Genomic DNA, 18,418 nt, shown 5'->3' on the forward strand with positions numbered 1-18,418 from the left:
CTCTCTTATACTTTAGTTTTTGTGGATTTGTTTCTCTAAAGTACCCAGACTAACACATCGATGGTCTTACGCAACCCCTGCGAAAGGGTCATTTGACACACAAAGGGGTCGCGACCCACAGGTTGAGAACCGCTGCTCTAGGGCTAGGTCCAAGCTTCAACTTCCCTGTGCCTGAGGCTCACCAGGGCTTCTGCGCAAATGCAGACTCTACCATTCTGTTCTTAGATGCCATCAAGTCATTTGGAGCCATGGTGGTGCTGTGTGTTAGTCATTGGTCAGTTAACCACAAAGTCGGTGGTTGACACCTATCAGCTGCTTTGCAGGAGAAGGATGAGGCTGTCTGCTCCTGTAAAGATTTGGAGTCTTGGAGATCCTGTATGCCATCACTGCAAGTCAGAATTGACTCGGTGGCAGTGGGTTTAGCAAATGCTGGAAGATTTTTTATCACAGAGGAAGTGGTTCGTTTGGCCTAGTAGAAAGTCCATCCAAAGAAGCCAGAAGGGGTGATGGTGCTTGAACTGGGCCCTGAAGCCCTCTGGAGACTGGGAGGCGTCGGAATAGGCGTGGTGGTTCATAGAGCAGGGCAGTGAAGATAGAGCTGGGAGATGTTTGATTTAATAATCCGATAGCAGGTCACAGGCCTGGAGACAGACTAAGAATATAATAGTAATACAAGTTGGGAACATTCTATTTTAACTTCTTGATATTGTTTCCATATTGAGAATAATGATAACTTGTCGTTCTCCCCACCTATTCGGAGAATGAGCTTCTATTGTTCAGGACATTTGAAGACACGAAAAGCTACTAGTAGAAAAATAAAAGTGACTTAAAATGCTATACATAGAAAAATTTTTTTAAAATGCTATACATTTAAGCTGTAACTTTCAACATTTTTATGCTTTCTTTCTGGTCTTTATGTAATTTATTTCTAAAATCGGGTTCATACTATGTAAACAATTTCCCCCCTATTTTTCATTTTATTTACAAGTGTTTCCCTGTGTTGTTATTCCTTAAAGGTGCCATTAAAAATGTATAAATCATTTTACTGGGGGCCTCTTACAGGTCTTAAAACAATCCATAGATCATTTGTATCAAGCACACTTGTACATAGGTTGCCATCATCATTTTCAAGACATTTTCTACTTGGGCCCTTGGTATTGGCTTCTCTTTTTTCCCCTCCCTTCCCCACCCTCACACCCTTGGGAACCCTTGATAAATTATATATATATATATGTGTGTGTGTGTGTGTGTGTATTTATTTATATCTTACACTGTCTGCTATCTCCCTTCACCCCCGTGTCTATTATTTATCCCCCTCTGTAAGGGTTATACACCGATCATTGTGATTGGTTCCCCCTATCTCCCTCTTTTCCCCCCACCTTTCCCTACCCTCGTGGTATCGCTTCTCCCATTACTGTTCCTGAGGGGTTTATCTGTCCTGGATTCTGTGTGTCAAGAGCTCTTATCTGTACCAATGTACATACTCCAGTCTAGTTGAATTTGTAAGGTAGAACTGGTGTCATGATAGTCAGGGGAGGAAACATTGAAGAATTAGAGAAATGTTGTGTTTCATCGGTGCTATACTGCACCCTGGCTGACTTGTCCCTTCCTTGTGACCCTTCTGTGAAGGGGATGTCCAATTGTCTATGGATGGGCTTTGGGCCTCCACTCTGACTGACCCCCCTTGTTTGCATCGATATAATTGTTAGTTTTGGATCTTCTGGTGCCTGATATCTGCTCCTATCGATACCTCGTGATCACACAGATTGGTGTGCTTCTTCCATGTGGGCCTTGTTGCTTCCCTGCTAGATGACCACTTGTTTAATTTCAAAACCTTTAAGACCCCAGATGCTATATCTTTTTTTTTTCAAGGTCATTACATTGGGGGCTTTATAACAATTAATACATCAATTATATCAAGCATATTTGTACATATATTGCCAACACTGTATCTTTTAATAGCCAAGCACCATCAGCTTTCTTCACCACATTAGTTTATGCACCCTTTTTGTCTGCAGTGATTGTGTCAGGAAGGTTAGCATCACAGAATGCCGGGTTCTTAGAACAAAGGGTTCTTGTGTCAGAGAAGGACTTGAGTGGAGGCCCAATGTCTGTCTACTACCTTAATACTTGACATATAAATAGATGTACATAGACCTATATCCCTAATATTATATATTTGCATATATACATGTCTATATTTATACCTCTATAAATGTCTTTTGCCTCCTACTTCTTTCATCTATTTCCTTTTACTTTCCTCCTGCCCCACTATCATGTTCAACCTTCATTCGGCTCTCAGTAATTCCTCTCGGCTACATTGCAGTTGATCAAACCCCACCAAGCGTTCTATGCCCTCCTTGCCGTTGATTTTAGATCCTTGTTGTTCCCTTGTCCCTGAGTTTGTTGGCTCCCCATTCTCCCCCCACCCTCACCCATGTTACCCGCCCCCCTGAACCATCAGTCCCATTGTAAAAATGCTATTTTTAATGCTCATATAATATTTTCTTATGGAAAGTTTACTTCCATGGAGCTCATGCAGTTTATGTAGCTATTATTTTGTTTGTAGATCATTTAAGCTGGTTCCAGTTACTAGCTAATCCAGATTTGGCTCATGTCCTTGTTAAGTGTATTGCCATATTTTAAAATAAATGCATATATTACTTATTTTTCATTATACTAAAGGAAGAAATTAAAGGTGTCCTGAAAGCATTAACTAAAAGGCAAGGCTCCAGGAATTGATGGAATACCAATTGAAATGTTTCAACCAGCTGATGAAGCACTGGAAGCACTTACTTGTTTTTACCAGGAAATTTGGAAGACAGCTACTTTCCCAATTGACTGGAAGAGATTTATATTTATATCCATTCCAAAGAAAGCTGATCCAACAGATTACTCAAATTATAGAACAATATCATTAATATCAAATGCAAGTAAAATTTTGCTGAAAATCATCAACAGCGGGTGCCAGCAGTACATTAACAAGGAACTGCCAGAAGTTCAGGCCGGATTCAGAAGAGGATGTGGAACAAGGGATATTCCTGATGTTAGGTGAATCTTGGCTCAAAGCAGAAAATACTGGAAAGATGTTGTTTTTTATTGACTATGCTAAGGCATTCAACTGTGAAGACCATAGCAAACTCAATAACTTTGAGAAGAATGGAAATTCCAGAGTACAGTACTTCATTGTGCTCATTTAGAGGAGTTTGATATCAGGATTGGAGGAAGGCTTATTATCAAGCTGTGACATGCAGATAATACAACTTTGCTTGCTGAAAGTAAGGAAGATTTGAAGCACTTGCTGACTTAGGTCAAGGAGTGTAGCCTTCAGTATGGATTACAACTCAATGTGGAGAAAACCGAAATTCTCACAACTGGACCAATAGGCAACATCATGAAAAACGGAGAAAGTTGTCAAGGATTTCGTCCTCCTTGAGTCTATAATCAATGCTCATGGAAGCAGTAGTCAAGAGATCAAACAATACAAATGCTCCATAAGACTTTAAAGTGTTGAAAAGGAACAATGTTACTTTGAGGATTAAGATGCCCCTGAGCCAAGCCATGGTATTTTCAATGGGCCCATGCTTGTGAAAGTTGGACATTGAATATGGAAGACCAAAGAAGAACTGATACATTTGAATTACGGTGCTGGCCAAGAATATTGAAAGTACCATGGACTGCCAAAAGAACAAACAGATCTCTCGTGAAAGACGTACAACCAGAATGCTCCTTAGTCAAAGATGGCGAGACTTTGCCTAAGTACTTTGGGCATGTTGTCAGGAGAGACCAGTCCTTAGAGAAGGACATCATGCTTAGTAAGGTAGAGGGGCAGAGAACAAGATAGATGGACACAGTGGCTACAACCAGGGGCGCAAACACAAGAACACTTGTGCAGAGGGTGCAGGACCGGGCAGTGGTATGTTCTGTTGTACATAGGCCCTCTATGAGGCAGAACCAACTTGACGGCACCTACCAACAATCACATTTTTACTTTAAGAAATTTGCTACCCTATTTGTTCTGCTGGCCTTTGTTCATTCTGCCTTCTGCTCTCATTATTGTCTTTTGTTTTTCAATCCTGGGTTTCCCATGGCAGAGAGGCAGTAGGTAAAGTAATTGTTAAGAGAATGGATTCGGAGTCCAGATTGCCTGGGCTTGACTCAGCTCTGCTATTTATTGGGTGTAATCTTGAGAAAGCACTTTAACTTTTCTATGCCACAGTTTCAACTCACCTGTAAAATAGGGAAAATGGCATCCATGTCTTGGAGTTGTGAATTAATATAGACAAAGCACTGGGAATAGTTCCTGCCTTGTGCTCAGAGACAGGCTCTTTTCATTATTACTGATTAAGTTTTCCTCCTTTGTTTTGTCTTTGTATTGCCACAAGCCACCCTCTTTTCTACTACATTTAGGACATGAATATGTTTGGAAATTACCACCTGACTACTGAATTTTACTTGGTGACTTATCTTGAGTAGCAGCTTGACTTAAAGATAAAAGCAGTTGTGTTTAACCTTGTCTTACACATTCATGGGAAAATGGAATTGGAAGATGATGAAAAACTTGGCTTATACACAAGTATATACGGTATTATCTTGATTCCCTAGCATAATTTTTAAAGCCTTTCCTAATCTGGTTCCCTAGAGAAGGACATCATGCCTGGTAAAGTAGAGGGGCAACGAAAAAGAGGAAGGCTCTCAGCAAGATGGCTTGACACAGTGGCTGCCACAAGAGGCTCAGACATAGGAACAATTGTGAGAATGGTGGAGGTCCGGGCAATGCTTCATTCTGTTGTGCATCAGGTCTTATGGGCAAGAACCGACTCGATGGTACCCAATAGCAACAGCCACAATCTGGCTCCAACTACCTAGTCTGTTGTCTCCTTTTTCTTCACAGTTGTTTCCAGACTTATCTCCATTATACCAAAACAGGGGCGTAAGGTTGTGGACGAGCTCACTCGTTAAGCTTGTGCTCTCGTTTCTTCCCACTGGAGGTCTGGGATCAGCTGATATGCTTGAGCTTCCTTCTGGGGAGTGGCACAGTTAAAAGCGCTGAAGTTGCTTGTGAGGTTGAAGAATGAATGGCCTCTGGGAGACTATGTGGCAGTTTAATTGGGAAAGTGTGGTGGGAGTTTGAGTTTACCCACCCTTGATGACTCGTATTCTTGGTGTCCCAGGACTTTCCTTGCTTGTTTTACCTTCTCTTTATTGTTTTCTAGGGATTCGTTTTCCAAAATAAAAGCCTGTTCCGCTGACCTTTTGTTCTTTTTGTCTTTTTTTAGGGTGGGATCTTGGAGCAGCATAATAGCTGAATCTTGAGGTTGGTTGTGGCCCGCACTAGAGAGAAGTCCAGGGTTGGTATTCTTGGGCCATATTTCTCTACTTTGGAATTCACTCAGTTCATTCAAGAAACATTGACCCTCTGCTTGTGGTGCCATATGCCAGTGAAGGTCTGATGGACAGACCCTTTCTGTTGACCTTGTGGCACATGTTGGAAGACAAGGTAAAAGGAGCAAGCAGCGCTCTGCTTTGGTGAATAGGAGCCCTCCGTGCAGTTCTCAGAACATGGGCCCTCGTTTAAAGGTAAGGTCATAGAATAAGTTAAGGCTCAGCTGTCACTGTGATGCAGAACATGGATCTGATGGCCAGTTTCTTTAAGCCTTTCAACAAGGAATGGTAGATATTGAAGGTTACAGTTGCCGAGAGGATTGACTTTGCCTCAAGCAGGGCAACTCTGAAGAAGCCAGCCCCCTCCCCCAAAAAACAACCAACCCCACTGCTGTAGAGTCAGTTTGACTCACAGCAGCCCTGGAGCACCGAGTAGCACTGCCAAGGGCTGTAAATCTTTATGGGAGAAGACTGCCTCACCTTTCTCCCAGGAAGTGGCTGATGGGTTTGGATTCTGGCCTTGTGGTTAGCAGCCCAACTCTTAACCCATTGCACCTCCAGGTCTCTCATGAAGAAGCCAGTGCTCTATTCTCCATGACTCATCATCGCTATCTGGGTTAAACCTTATTTGTCACCATTATTAGGAATCTTTATGCTACAAAACAAAACCAGGCAAAATCCACCCACCCACCAAGCAACCAACCAACCCAAAACTCCGAAAGTCCAATGAGTTTTAGAAATGTATGCAGTCAGCTTTCTAACATTCTTTTGAGATAGGTATTTTCACATATTTCCATCCTTTCTGCCCATGTAGTAGGTAACGTGAGCCAAAGTGCTGTAGCATTAAGCAATTTACCCCAAGTTCTTTAGTAAGAAAGTGATACTTCTGTGTTCATATGTACAGCATTCCATTTTCCTTTGTCATGCTTACTTTTTCCCCAAAAGGTCAAAAGAGCTGTAAGAGTCTGTCTTTCTAATTTTAGCTTCATGTAAGATTCCAGTCAGAGTGACTAATGTCTTTCATACTTTGATTTACCTGCTTTACTAAGTGATATCTTGGGAATGCTCTGCTCTCCTTCTGACTCCATTCTTTCCACGATTCAGGCTTATATGGGGTTAAGAGCACTGGGCTTCAGAAGCCCAGCAGTGTCACTCAACCAGCTGTGCCGTGTTCAGCAGGTTAACTTTTGTAAGCATAGGTTTTTTTACCCCCTAGTAATCTATAAAATAAAAATAACAATGTCTTTCTCACTAAGTTGTGACAATTAATTAGGCTTAACATAGATGGTCCTTCGTGTAGTAGTTGGTTTATGGTAAATGGCTCAGTTAAAAAAGATATCAAATTCTTTTCCCATAGTGCCTATTCCCATTCAAGATGACTGTGTCAGATGTATGATTGCACTCCATAGGTTTCCTCTTCATTACATTTAAATTAGTCTTACTATTGTAGTTGTTGGAAATATACCTGCAGAACACACACTGAATCTGTCCAGGGCTCCGTGACACTGATGTGTGCTTTGTGTTGTCCAGCACTCTCGTCCTCCATTCCTGGGTTTCTTCTCTTCTTGGACACACGCTCACTGCCCTAAAGGTTCTAGTCTTTTGCGTTACAGTTGTCCATTTGACCCCATGTAGATGATGGATCTAGAGAGCATGATGCTCAAGGCAGGCCTTCTTTACTTGTTTCACTGTTGTTTGGCTTTGGGTTGTCAATGGCCGTGCTCTTTTGGAAGGAGAGGACCAGGCGTTAAGGGAGTAGGAGTCGCTATTATTATTCATTTATTATTACTACTGTTTTTCTGCTAGCTTAGAATATTATGAATTGTTGAATTTATAAGCGGAAGAACACTAGGAGAAAAACTTGAAAGCAAACTAAGTAGCAATGGAATGCAACTATATCAGGTAGTGTGCTAGAGTTATAACCCACTGCTCTTCTGTGCTTGCATTACATTCTGGGAGAGTTCCCAATTTAAAAAAAAATTATTTTATTGGGGGCTTGTACAATTCTTATCACAATCCACACGTACATCCATTGTGTCAAGCACATATGTACATTTGTTGCCCTCATCATTCTCAAAACATTTGCCTTCTACTTTAGCCCTTAATATCAGTTGCTCATTTTCCCCCTCCCTCCCCACCCCCCCTCCCTCATGAACCCTTCATAATTCATAAATTATTATAGTTTTGTCATAAGTTACCCAAAATAATTTTATGAAGGAGAAACCTGAAGAGCAGAAAGTGGAAGGTGCTATAGAAGCTGTTAAGAGAGAGAGAAGGGGGAAAAAACAAACCAGGATAATACAGAAGAAAGAACTGTAAAATTGGATCCTACGCCCTACTTAAGGATTCATAGCGAGCACCCTAAAGGAGGGTATTTGATACGTAACTGTTGAACTGAAATAAATTGGTAACTTTTGGTCTGACGAGGTTATAAACCAGGGCTTCGTACTGGTTCAGCCTGGTTCAGTCATGCTGTATGAAGCAACATTGGAACAAATCTGAATTTCTAAAATGTGGATAAACTGGAATGTTAACCAGAACAAGTAAATTGCAGGTTAAAACCATGCTAGAAACTTAAATTTCCCTCTTGGAAAACAACATAAACACCCGAATCTTTTGCTGCCTGGCACAAAGTTGACAGACTGCTGCTTTGAATGTGTGTTGGCTTTCACATCCTCGACAGTGACCTAGTGTCATACATCAGGCTTGTGAAAGGGATCACAATGCCTCTTCCAGTCTCCCATCCCAGGGCTTCGACCTATGATTTATGGAGTGTATTAGGGAAGTATCAGTGTACAATTCAGGATAAGGAATACTTAGGACACAATTCTTTGGATAGTCTACTCTTAGTTTGCAGGCACACCCAGGTCCTCCACGTCCTGGTCTGCTCAGGCAAATATTACAAAACATTTTAAGTTCTCTGTCTTTTAGCCCTATATCTTCTTGGCCTGTGCCCAGCTTGGGCAAGTATAATTTTGTCAACTGAGCCCACTCCATAAGTAAGCTTGACTCTGAAATTATATGGAGGCAGCCCACTCTTGTCAGTAGTCTCCACTAAGGCACTTAGTGTTCTCATTCTGTGGGCCAGGCGTGTCTCATGCTCTTGGTTTTTCAGCTACCCTTGTCATCTCTGGTGTCATAGTTCTCTACCTTCTGGATTGAGGGAATGTAGCACAGGGATTTCAGAGTGCAAAGGACGCCCTTCACTCTCAGCTCCTCTTTCTTGATGGTAGTGAGAGCCCCCTTTCTGCTGCTAACCTGGCACATTTTAAACCTGATGCGATGGCAAAACTGACCAATCCACACATGTTAGGATTCCATCGTTCTACCCTACAGTTTGGTATAAAGAAAACTAATAGCTTCACACTAGATCAGTAGACAATAGCCTAATAAATGAAGAAAAGATTGAAATTGTCAAGGATTTTATTTAACTTGTATCCAGTCAATGCTCATAGAAGCACCAGTTAAGAAATCAAATAATGTGTCATTACTTTGGGAATGCAAAGATGTCATTTTGAAAGACTAAAGTGTGTGTACAAATGCACTTTACACAATTGATGTGTGTATGGATTGCGATAACAGTTGTATGAGTCCCTAATGTTTAAAAAAAAAAAAGAAAGAAAGACTAAAGTGTGCTTGACCAAAGTGGTATTTTAAAATCACTTCATATGCATGCAAAAGTTGGACATTGAATAAGGAAGAACTAAGAAGAATTGATGCATTTGAATTATGGTTTTGGAAAAAAACAAAAAAATTTGCAAGTACCATGGACTCCCCCAAAAGAACAAGCAAATCTGTCTTAGAGGAAGTGCAGCCAGAATACTCCTTAGGAGCAAGGATGGTGAGAGTGTGCCTCACATTGGACATTTATCAGGAGCTTAGTCCCTGGAGAAGGCCCTTGTGCTTGGTAAAATAGATCAGTGAAAAAGAGGAACTGTTAGGAAATGGGTTGACTTAGTGGCTGAAACCATGGACTCAAATGTAACGATTGTGAAGATGGTGCAGGACAGGTTAGTGTTTCATTATTTTTTTGTAGAGTAACTGTGAATACAAACCAACTTGATAGCGCCTGACAATAACAACGATTCCACCAGGGTGCTTTGTACCCTGTTTACACGATTGACAAGCCATCTAATTCCGTTGATGGGCCTCAAAGACTTCATATTTGCTTAGTCCTACTCAACTATGTGTTGCTAGTTAAAAAGACTATGGCTAGAAAAGCCATGTCAATAATCTGCATTGCAGCTGCTCAAATCAGAACTCATTAGAAAGGTGTTTACAGTTGATCAAATCTCATCATGGGGGTGATTACGTCATATTTGATAAGCCTCTGAGAATTATAGTTCAGGCAAGTTGACATACAACCTTAACCATCAGTTGGAGCCAACTCAACAACCAGTACCACTTTACATGAGTTTGTTTTATTCGTGACGTGTGCCATGAATTTGGCACTGCCCGTATCCCTCTGAAGAGCACGGCGCTTCCTTTTCTGCCGAGTGCAGTGGCTCCCTGAGGACTAGTGGTTTCACACCCAGGGACAGCTGGAATGGACGTTCAGCCCAGGGAGCACCTAAGGCAGTTCCAGCCCATCCTGTTCTAGTCCAGCCTGTGAGCCACAGGCAGATCACAATTTGTGAGAGACGATAGCAGCTGTTTAGGAGACAGGGTGCTTGTTTGGGAAGGAAGCTTCAATAGTTGTGATGCTCACTTTTGGATCTGGTCATAATAGATTCTTCTGGGAGTACCTTAATACATGCGTAGAGACAGTGCCACCACTCCAAGTAGATTCAGTCAAAATAGCCATTTCTGTGAAACTTAAACTATCTGACCTCTGGGGATTCATTTGGGCATATTGTTATCAGAGGAACTAGTGGCTGCCTCCTCACCTGTAAAAATGCATCCTTTAAATAAAACAAAACAGAAAATCTGTCTCATAGTCTCCCAAATCTGAGCCTGTCTTCAGTTGTTTCTACTCTATCATCTTGGTAGTGAATTGGTATATTAGCGCTTTTTTCTTCTGGAAGCAGGTTTAATAACAGGGAAAGTCACCCTCCACCTTCCCCACGCCCCTCACCCTCCAAATTCTATTGCTCTTGCTTCAACTGTTTTACATCCTAAGCATCCCTCAGGATGAGCAGTAGTTTCTTCCTTGCCTTTCTCCCCTTGGCCTCTCTGTTGAGCTCATCTTCCATAAGGCTTGTTAGTTTATCTGATTGGTAACAACAAAAATAACTTCTCTTACCCACTGCTTATTATTGGGAGAATCCAGAGTTCGTTTTAATGATTCCAGGCCAACATGATAATAATACCTTTTAAAACCCACATTTTTTGTAGCTGTTTCTGCTTAGCTGGAGTACATCCAGAAGGCAAGTATAAGTGGAAAGTGACTCCATTCGCCTCTCTGCTTGTGTTAATTAGTACCACTCTGCAGGGTCCCTAGATTGGGAGCCCCCGATCTAGGATGAGGAAAGCCTGTCACTGCACTTTCTAATTAGCAGGAAAGCAGTGACTGTTGGCATTATTCCCAGGGTGGCAGTAGACTGGAAATCTTTAGGGCGAATGATGCCATCTCTCTTTGCTTCTCTGAAATATGGCTGAGGGCACCTGCCAGCCAAGAGAAAGAGGACAGGGATAGCTCTCAACCTGTGGGTTGCGACCCCTTTGGGGGTCAAATGACCCTTTCACAGGGGTCACCCAATTCATAACAGTAGCAAAGTGACAGTGATGAAGTAGCAATGAAAATGATTTTATGGTTGGGGGGGTCGCCACCACATGAGGAACTCTATGAAGGGGTCGCGGCATGAGGAAGGTTGAGAACCACAGGACTAGTGGGAGTTGGTTGGCTCAAGCCACATACTTTCCTCTGTCTCAGTCTGGGATGGCTGTGGGGAAGAATTGGAGAAAAGACTAAACAAGCCCTCTTTTACAGCTGCAGCTGTGATCCTCGGCTGTCTTGTCGGCATTGGAGAGACCTGATGTTTTACGTTATTGGTAAGTTATGGAAAGAGCCTTCTTTATTATCTTGTTGTTAGGATTTCTGGCATCCTTTCTGCCTCTCTGTCTACCCCATTCCCCCTTGAAAACTGACTTAGAAATAATTCCATTCATGCCAGGATGTACCATTACTGAGTTGGCAGTGGAATTCATTCACTTGGGAAGTATTTATTGAGTAACTGTAGTCAGTGCCAGACACTGTTTACTGTAGAGTCTTAGGCCAAAATCAGCCTTCAGTGAGTTGAGAAAATGAAGGGAGATGGTCAAACCAAAAGAGGGAAGTTGTAGTATGTGACTTAACAGGAGCCTATGGGGCCAGTTGGTGAGCTTCCTGACTGGAAGGCTAAAGAGGCCTTGATGATTGATGTGGTGCTTGAAGTGAGCTTTGAAGGATGAGTTTGCCAAGTGAATGAGGGAGAGGCATCCACATGGTGGGACCCGAATGCACATTCTGTTTGCTATTTCTGCGAAGGTCTAGCGCAGGGAGAGGTGACAAAGTTTATGGGGGAGCAGTATGTGTGGTCCATGGTGTAGAACAAAAGCTGGCAGACTCTTCTGATATGGGGCCAGATTTTTTGTCTTTGAGGGCCTAATGGTCTCTGTTAACAACTACTCAATTCTCCCAGCAAAAGTAGCCACACCTCCTGACATCAACTCAATTCCTACTGAGGACAGCCCTGTAGGATAGAGCAGAACTGCCCCTGTGGGCTTTCCAGGCTGTCAATCTTTGTGGGAGCAGAATACCTCATCTTTCTCCCATAGAGTTTGCAGTATTTCTAGGGTTTCTAACTGCTGTCCTGCAGTTATCAGCCCAACGCGTAACTCACTACATCACCAAACCAAACAAACAACCAAACTCATTGCCATCCAGTCAGGAGTGACTCTTAGCGACCCTGTAGGACAGGGTAGAACTGGTCCAATGAGTTGCCAAGACTAACTGTTTACAGGAGCAGAAAGTCCTCTCTTAGTCCCTGGGAGAGGCTGCTGGCCTTGTGGCTCGAAGCCCAGTGGGTAGCTACTACGCCACCAGGGCGCCTTGAAATAGCCATAGACCATTTCAGTGAATGGATGTAGTCATGTTCCAGGAAAACTATAGAGCCGGCAGTGGGTGGGATTGACCCAAGGGTAGTAGTTACTGAGCCCCGGTATGCAAGGACCTCTTTTCAGTTACTCAGACACAGTGAGTGACATGGAGCAGTGTTTCCCTGACGTCTTGCAGACTCACGAACTGCATGAATCTTGGACAGGAGGCTCGCCTATCCCCTGGTGAGAAGCTGGAGTGTAACAGGCAGACGGTGTTGTGTTGTACGTTCTCTCTCTCACAGGTGGAGTCACAGTGTCTGTGGTTGCATTCTTCTTCACAATTAAGTTCCTCTTTGAGCTTGCCGCACGTGTAGTCAGCTTCCTCCAGAATGAGGACCGTGAGCGCCGAGGGGACCGGACTATTTATGACTACGTGCGGGGAAATTACCTGGATCCCCGGTCTTGCAAAATCTTCTGGGATTGGAAGGACCCCTATGAGGTGGGCCACAGCATGGCCTTCCGAGTGCATGTAAGGGACCGTTTCTGTCTCCATACCCGTTGCCCTTGAGTCACATGCTTCCCAGAGGCTGGTCAGGTGGTTGGTAAATGTCAGAGATGTCAACACTCCCCACCCACCCCCTGCGCTCTTGACCCCTCCCAGAACTTGGAAATTAGTTAATACCTGAAGAGTCGGGGACTTCTCTGTCATTTCGGTTCAATAGGTGCTTAGCTTTGAAGCATAAAGCTTAATGTTACCTTTCCTGTGTAAGAACAATGTTCCTGAAGAGCGGCCTGTTTGTGTAAGTCAAGCTGTCTTGGAGCCCAGCCATTGGAGTCCTTTCAAGATACAGTGACTGGCTGCTGTCACACGTGAATGGTTATAGCAGCTGGGTGGCTGCACCTGCCCACGATGCTGGAGCCATTTACCCCTGGCACTTGGCAGGAAAAGCTGGCCGAGCCCTCCAGTGATTCCTCACTGCAGCTGTCTGCTGGGCTTGGGAGCCAAACCCCCAGCTCCCCTGCCTGCTGCTGTAGTTCATTCAGTACTGATAGGGCTGGCTGATGTACCTCTTAAGTTTGTATCATCGTTGATCAGAGAACAGAAAGGGCTGTTGAGATGGGCAGTGGGAGGTTGGAGCAGAGGAGAGGGTGTCAGCATTTATGGTTAAGAAACTTCAAGTTTAAATAGACTCTCTACTTAATTCAGTGGTATATTGTGCTACTCCCATCTGAACCGATTCAGCATGTGCTTGTGACGCAAGTGTTTTCTTTGAGATGTTGAGCAGGATGGGAGGAGTAGCTACTGGGATCTACCAGGGTGACCTCTGCCAGCTACCTCCTTCCTCCCTAACCCTGTCTCTCATCACAGGGGAAATGAGTTCTCCTGCCTACTAATGGGTGCCTCTCTTCTCCCCACTGCAGTTATTCTATAAGAATGGACAGCCTTTCCCCGCACACCGGCCCGTGGGACTCAGAGTTCACATCTCTCATGTTGAGCTGGCCGTGGAAATCCCAGTGACGCAGGAAGTCCTTCAGGAGCCCACAACTAATGTAGTAAAGGTGGCCTTCACTGTGCGCAGGGCTGGGCGATATGAAATTACGGTGAAGCTTGGTGGACTAAATGTTGCCTATAGTCCCTACTACAAAATTTTTCAACCTGGTACGTTTGTTTTTTTCTTCCTTTCACTCTTCTTTCAAAAATAACATCTTTATGGAGATTTAATTCCTGTATCACAGAATTCATTCATTTAGAGCACGTGACTCGGTGATTTTTTAATACGCATAGAGTTGTCCATCATCACCATAATCCGCTGTGGAACGTTTTTATTCCCTCAGCAAGAAACCCTCAACCGGTCAGCCGTCACTCCCCATTCCTCCAGCCCCTTCCTTCAAATCCAGGAGCTTTTGTGTCTCTATGGATTTGTCTTTTCTGGACATGTCATATGATGGAATCATGAACTATGTGGCCTTTTGAATCTGCTTATTTTGAGCATGCTATTTTCAAGGGCCATAACATGTAGCATGAGTGAGTACTTCGCGTCCTTTTATTGCTGAAGAACATTTCATTGTGTGGGTATGCATGGGGAACGATGTGGCCATCTGCTCCCTTAAAGCTCTAGGGCCGCGGAAACCCAAAGCAGCAGTTCTGCTCTGCCCTCCCTGCGGGGTCGCTATGAGTCAGCATCAACTTGACAGCCTTGGGTCGGTTTGGCTGCACCACATTTCGTGTATCTGTCAGTGGAGGGACATTGGGTTGTTGCAGCTTTCTGGCTAGATGAGGAATCCTGCTATGAACATGGGAGTATAAGTTTTGTGTGCACACATCGTTTCTTTTCTCTAAGAGTAGAATTTTCTGGGTCTTCAGCCTCTCAAATTCTTAAAGTGCAAAGGGTGCCAGAATAGACAAGAGAAAATTCTTCTGATTTTTGGAACCCTTTCAAGTAAAAGCCTCTTGACTCCACTCCCACTCTGTGCTGATAATACACTATATGTGGTACTTCTCTAAAGAATGCCTGCCCCAGGCTTTGGATTTAACATTCGAGGCCTTTATCTCTACCTTATTATTTATTTTTCTCAGGTCCTCAATGCTGGATAACAAATGTGTTGAAGTCTAAAGAGTGTGACGTCATCATTCCTGGCGCTGAAGTGCAGGTCTCATGTGCTGAGATCCTATGTGTCTTTGATCTCTCTGAGGGCCAGTTTGATGCCTATAGAAATGACAGGACCTTCAGTACCTTTGGGGGTCAAACCACAAGGAGAGGAGCCATAAGCACATTTGCGGGTCTTTGCCTAACGGGTCTTGGTTGAGGTTTTCTTTCTTTGTATAATAGAAGAAGGTTCTGGATAAAGTGACTTCCAAGCCAATTCTCCCTCCATATGTCTTCTTCTTTGTGCTTAAATGTCTCCCTGAGCACTCCTTTGCCCATGAATTAACATCATCCCATCACTTGCTACCAATTCATATTCTTAGAACCAGCATCTTGTTTTAGAGTTACACCTTTCATTTTGGCATAATTAGAGAATCACAAGCAGTATCAGAAACAGCATGGTGAGAGCCTGCCCCTGACAGGAGGCCTGGTGGTATAGTGGTGTAGTGGTGCGTGTTGGGCTGCCACCCACAAGGTCAGCAAAGTGAAACTACCAGCGGCTTGGTAGAACAATGAGGCTTTCTATTCCCATAAAGAGTTACAGTTTTAGAAACCCACAGGAGTGTCTACCCTGTTCTATAAGGTCACTATGAGTCACTATGAGTTACCCCCGTAGTAGCATAAAGCTATAAAACAGCATCACAGCCACTTCAGATGTTCACGCCGTCAACATGCAGGCAGTTCCATCACCACAAGGCTCCTCCTGTTGCCCTTCTAGAGCCACAGCCAGTTTTCCTCCCCAGACTACCCTTGCCGTAACCCCTGGCAATCCACTAGATGGTTTCCATTGCTATGATCTCGTCATTTCAAGAATGTGATATAAATTGAGTGATAGAGTATGTAGCTTTTTTTTACATGCTTCTCTGGAGAGTCTCCAGGTCCCTGGATGTACCATTCGTTACTTTTTACTGCTCAGTAACCTTCTATGGTTCGAATATGCCATAGTTTGTTTGAGTCTTCACCCATTAAAGGACATCTGAGTTGTTTCGATTTTTTGGGCTAATATGAATAAAGCTCTGGGAAACATTGTGTGCAGGTTGTTGTGTGGACTCGAGCTTTCGTTTCTCTGGGATAGCCGCCCAGGAGTCCAGTTGCTGCGTCATGTAGTAGCTGTGTGCTAAGGATCATGAGAAAATGTCACGCTCTTTTCCATCAGCCGGTACGAGTAATTCCTTCCATCAGTCTTTTGGTGTTTTCAACTATTTTTTATATTTGCCATTCTGGTAAGTGTGCAGTGATAGCCTGTGGTGGTTTTACTTTGCATTTCCCTAATCGTTGATGATACTAAACATCTTCTCACGTGACTATTTGCCATCTGTGTATCTTCTTTGCTAACGTCTCTGTATCTTTTGCTCATTTTAAATTGATTGTTTTTTACCATTGGGTTTTGAGAGTGCTTTATTATTTTAGGTACTAGTGTTTTGTTGAATGTGTGGTTCGCAAATATTTTCTCCCAGTCTATACTTTATCTTCTTTCCTCTTAATAGGGTCTTTAACATAGCACAAGCTACTAATTTTGATGAAGTCCAATTTATCCTTTCATGGATAATGCTGCTAGTGTCAAATATAAGAATTCTTAAACTATATCTATGTTCCTAAGATTTTCCCTGCCCCCCAGCCCCACTCAAAGGTTTCTTATTTTACATTTAATGCTATGATTCATTCGGAATTAATTGGTATGTAAGATGGGAGATTTTGTTCAAGGCTTTTTTTTTTTTTTTTTTGCCTCTGGCTCCCCCACTTACCACTCCTGGGGAGAAAGATGAATCTGTCAGCTCCCATGAAGGACAGTTCTACTCGGTCCTATAGGGTCTCTGTGAGTCAGAATCGATCGATGGCGGGGAGTTCGATGGCTATCTTGTTGCTTCAGCATTGCTTCAACTGTTTGTTGAAAAGGCAGTCCTTCCTCCCTTGAATTGCGTTTGCAATGAGACCACATTCATCTGGGCATATTGGTGTGGGTGTGGCATGGACTTGAAGGCACCTGGCTCGTTCTCGGTCCTGTGTTCTGTTCACCAATCCATATGCCTGTCCCTCTGCTGGTACCACACTGCAGTTTGGATTACCATTGCTGTTGATACTGGGTAAACTGATTTTTTTTTAATTCTTTTTCACTTCATCTTCTCTGTCAAAATTGTCTTCATTATCCTAGACACTTTCTTTTTTTCCTACACGCTTTGGATTAATCTCTTCTCTGTCTAAAAACATCTCTTTCTGGAAATTGTGGTAAAAATTATATTAAACCTCTGTCTCAGTCTGGGGAGAAGTGATGTCTGTATTATGTTCTAGCTTCCAATCCAGATACCTGGTTCTTCTCCATTTAAAGCAATTTCCTTCCATCAGTCTTTTGGTGTTTTCAACTTACAAGCCTTGTCATGTTTTGTTAGACTGACACCCCCAGTTAGTGTTTACACTTCATTTCAAGGGGGATCTAGGGCATGATAGCTGCACCTCTCTGTTTTGTTTTTCTCTTCAAGCCCTTTTCTCATTTTGTTTAGCACTTGCAATACTTGGGAATTTGTAAAACTAAGCCCCAAGGTTCATTTGAATTTCTCTCTTTCATTCTTCCTTTGCTTTTTATTTGCCTTTTGTCGTGTTGTTTATCCCTAGGAATGGGCGTGGCTTCCACTGTCTCAGGCTCACTGACTTAGCACCTCTCTCAGCACCAGATTTCTCACAGGAGCCTTGGCGGCACAGTGGTTGTACATCGGGCTGCAGTCTGCAGGGTCTAAGTACTAGATTTCTCTTTTTTTCTAGGAATGGTAGTTCCTTCCAAGACCAAAATTGTGTGCCATTTTTCTACTCTTGTGTTGACCTGTGGGGAGCCACATACCCTTCAAATAGTGCCCCGAGATGAGTATGACAACCCCACCAACAACTCCATGTCCTTGAGGGATGAGCACAATTACAGTGTGTCCATTCATGAGGTAAGCAGTGGCCTTTCCTTCTTGCTGTGCTGTGAGTAGGGGCCCCCTCACCTGCATTCTCCTCCTTTCTAACTCACTCCCTCTTCTCCTCTCTCGTCTCCTCTGCCTGACTCCTGGCTGCAGTTCCACCGTCTGACAAGTCCTATCTCAGTAGTTGTGAGACAGGGTAGATCATAGTTAGGGCACTTCTTTGAGTGGAGGAAACAGCCATGCCAACCAGGAGAACGAGGTGTGGTAAGTGCTGCTTGCTTTTCCTCCCTAGCTGGGTCCTCAAGAAGAAGAAAGCACGGGCGGGGTCTCATTTGAGAAATCCACGTCATCCAACAAGCAGACCTGTCAAGTGTTCTTACGGCTCACTCTGCATTCTCGTGGCTGCTTCCATGCCTGCATCTCATACCAGAATCAACCAATCAATAACGGTGAATTTGACATCATTGTCCT

At 43.4% G+C, this 18,418-nt stretch overlaps 1 protein-coding gene across 1 annotated transcript in view; it reads left to right on the top strand.

Annotated features, from left to right (window-relative positions):
* The window catches only part of AREL1 (apoptosis resistant E3 ubiquitin protein ligase 1), a 53,136-nt gene that overhangs the window by 16,920 nt on the left and 17,798 nt on the right, over positions 1-18,418 (top strand). The window contains exons 4-9 of the mRNA XM_004699034.3: positions 5,280-5,580; positions 11,315-11,376; positions 12,705-12,931; positions 13,825-14,062; positions 17,808-17,977; positions 18,240-18,413. Of these exons, the coding sequence (XP_004699091.1) occupies positions 11,361-11,376; positions 12,705-12,931; positions 13,825-14,062; positions 17,808-17,977; positions 18,240-18,413 (825 nt within the window). The 5' untranslated portion in view covers positions 5,280-5,580; positions 11,315-11,360. The remainder of the gene's footprint in view (positions 1-5,279; positions 5,581-11,314; positions 11,377-12,704; positions 12,932-13,824; positions 14,063-17,807; positions 17,978-18,239; positions 18,414-18,418) is intronic.

The sequence above is a fragment of the Echinops telfairi genome, unplaced genomic scaffold (genome assembly GCF_000313985.2).
Source record: "Echinops telfairi isolate 266 unplaced genomic scaffold, ASM31398v2 ScPeMD7_18;HRSCAF=68, whole genome shotgun sequence".
NCBI lineage: Eukaryota > Metazoa > Chordata > Mammalia > Afrosoricida > Tenrecidae > Echinops > Echinops telfairi.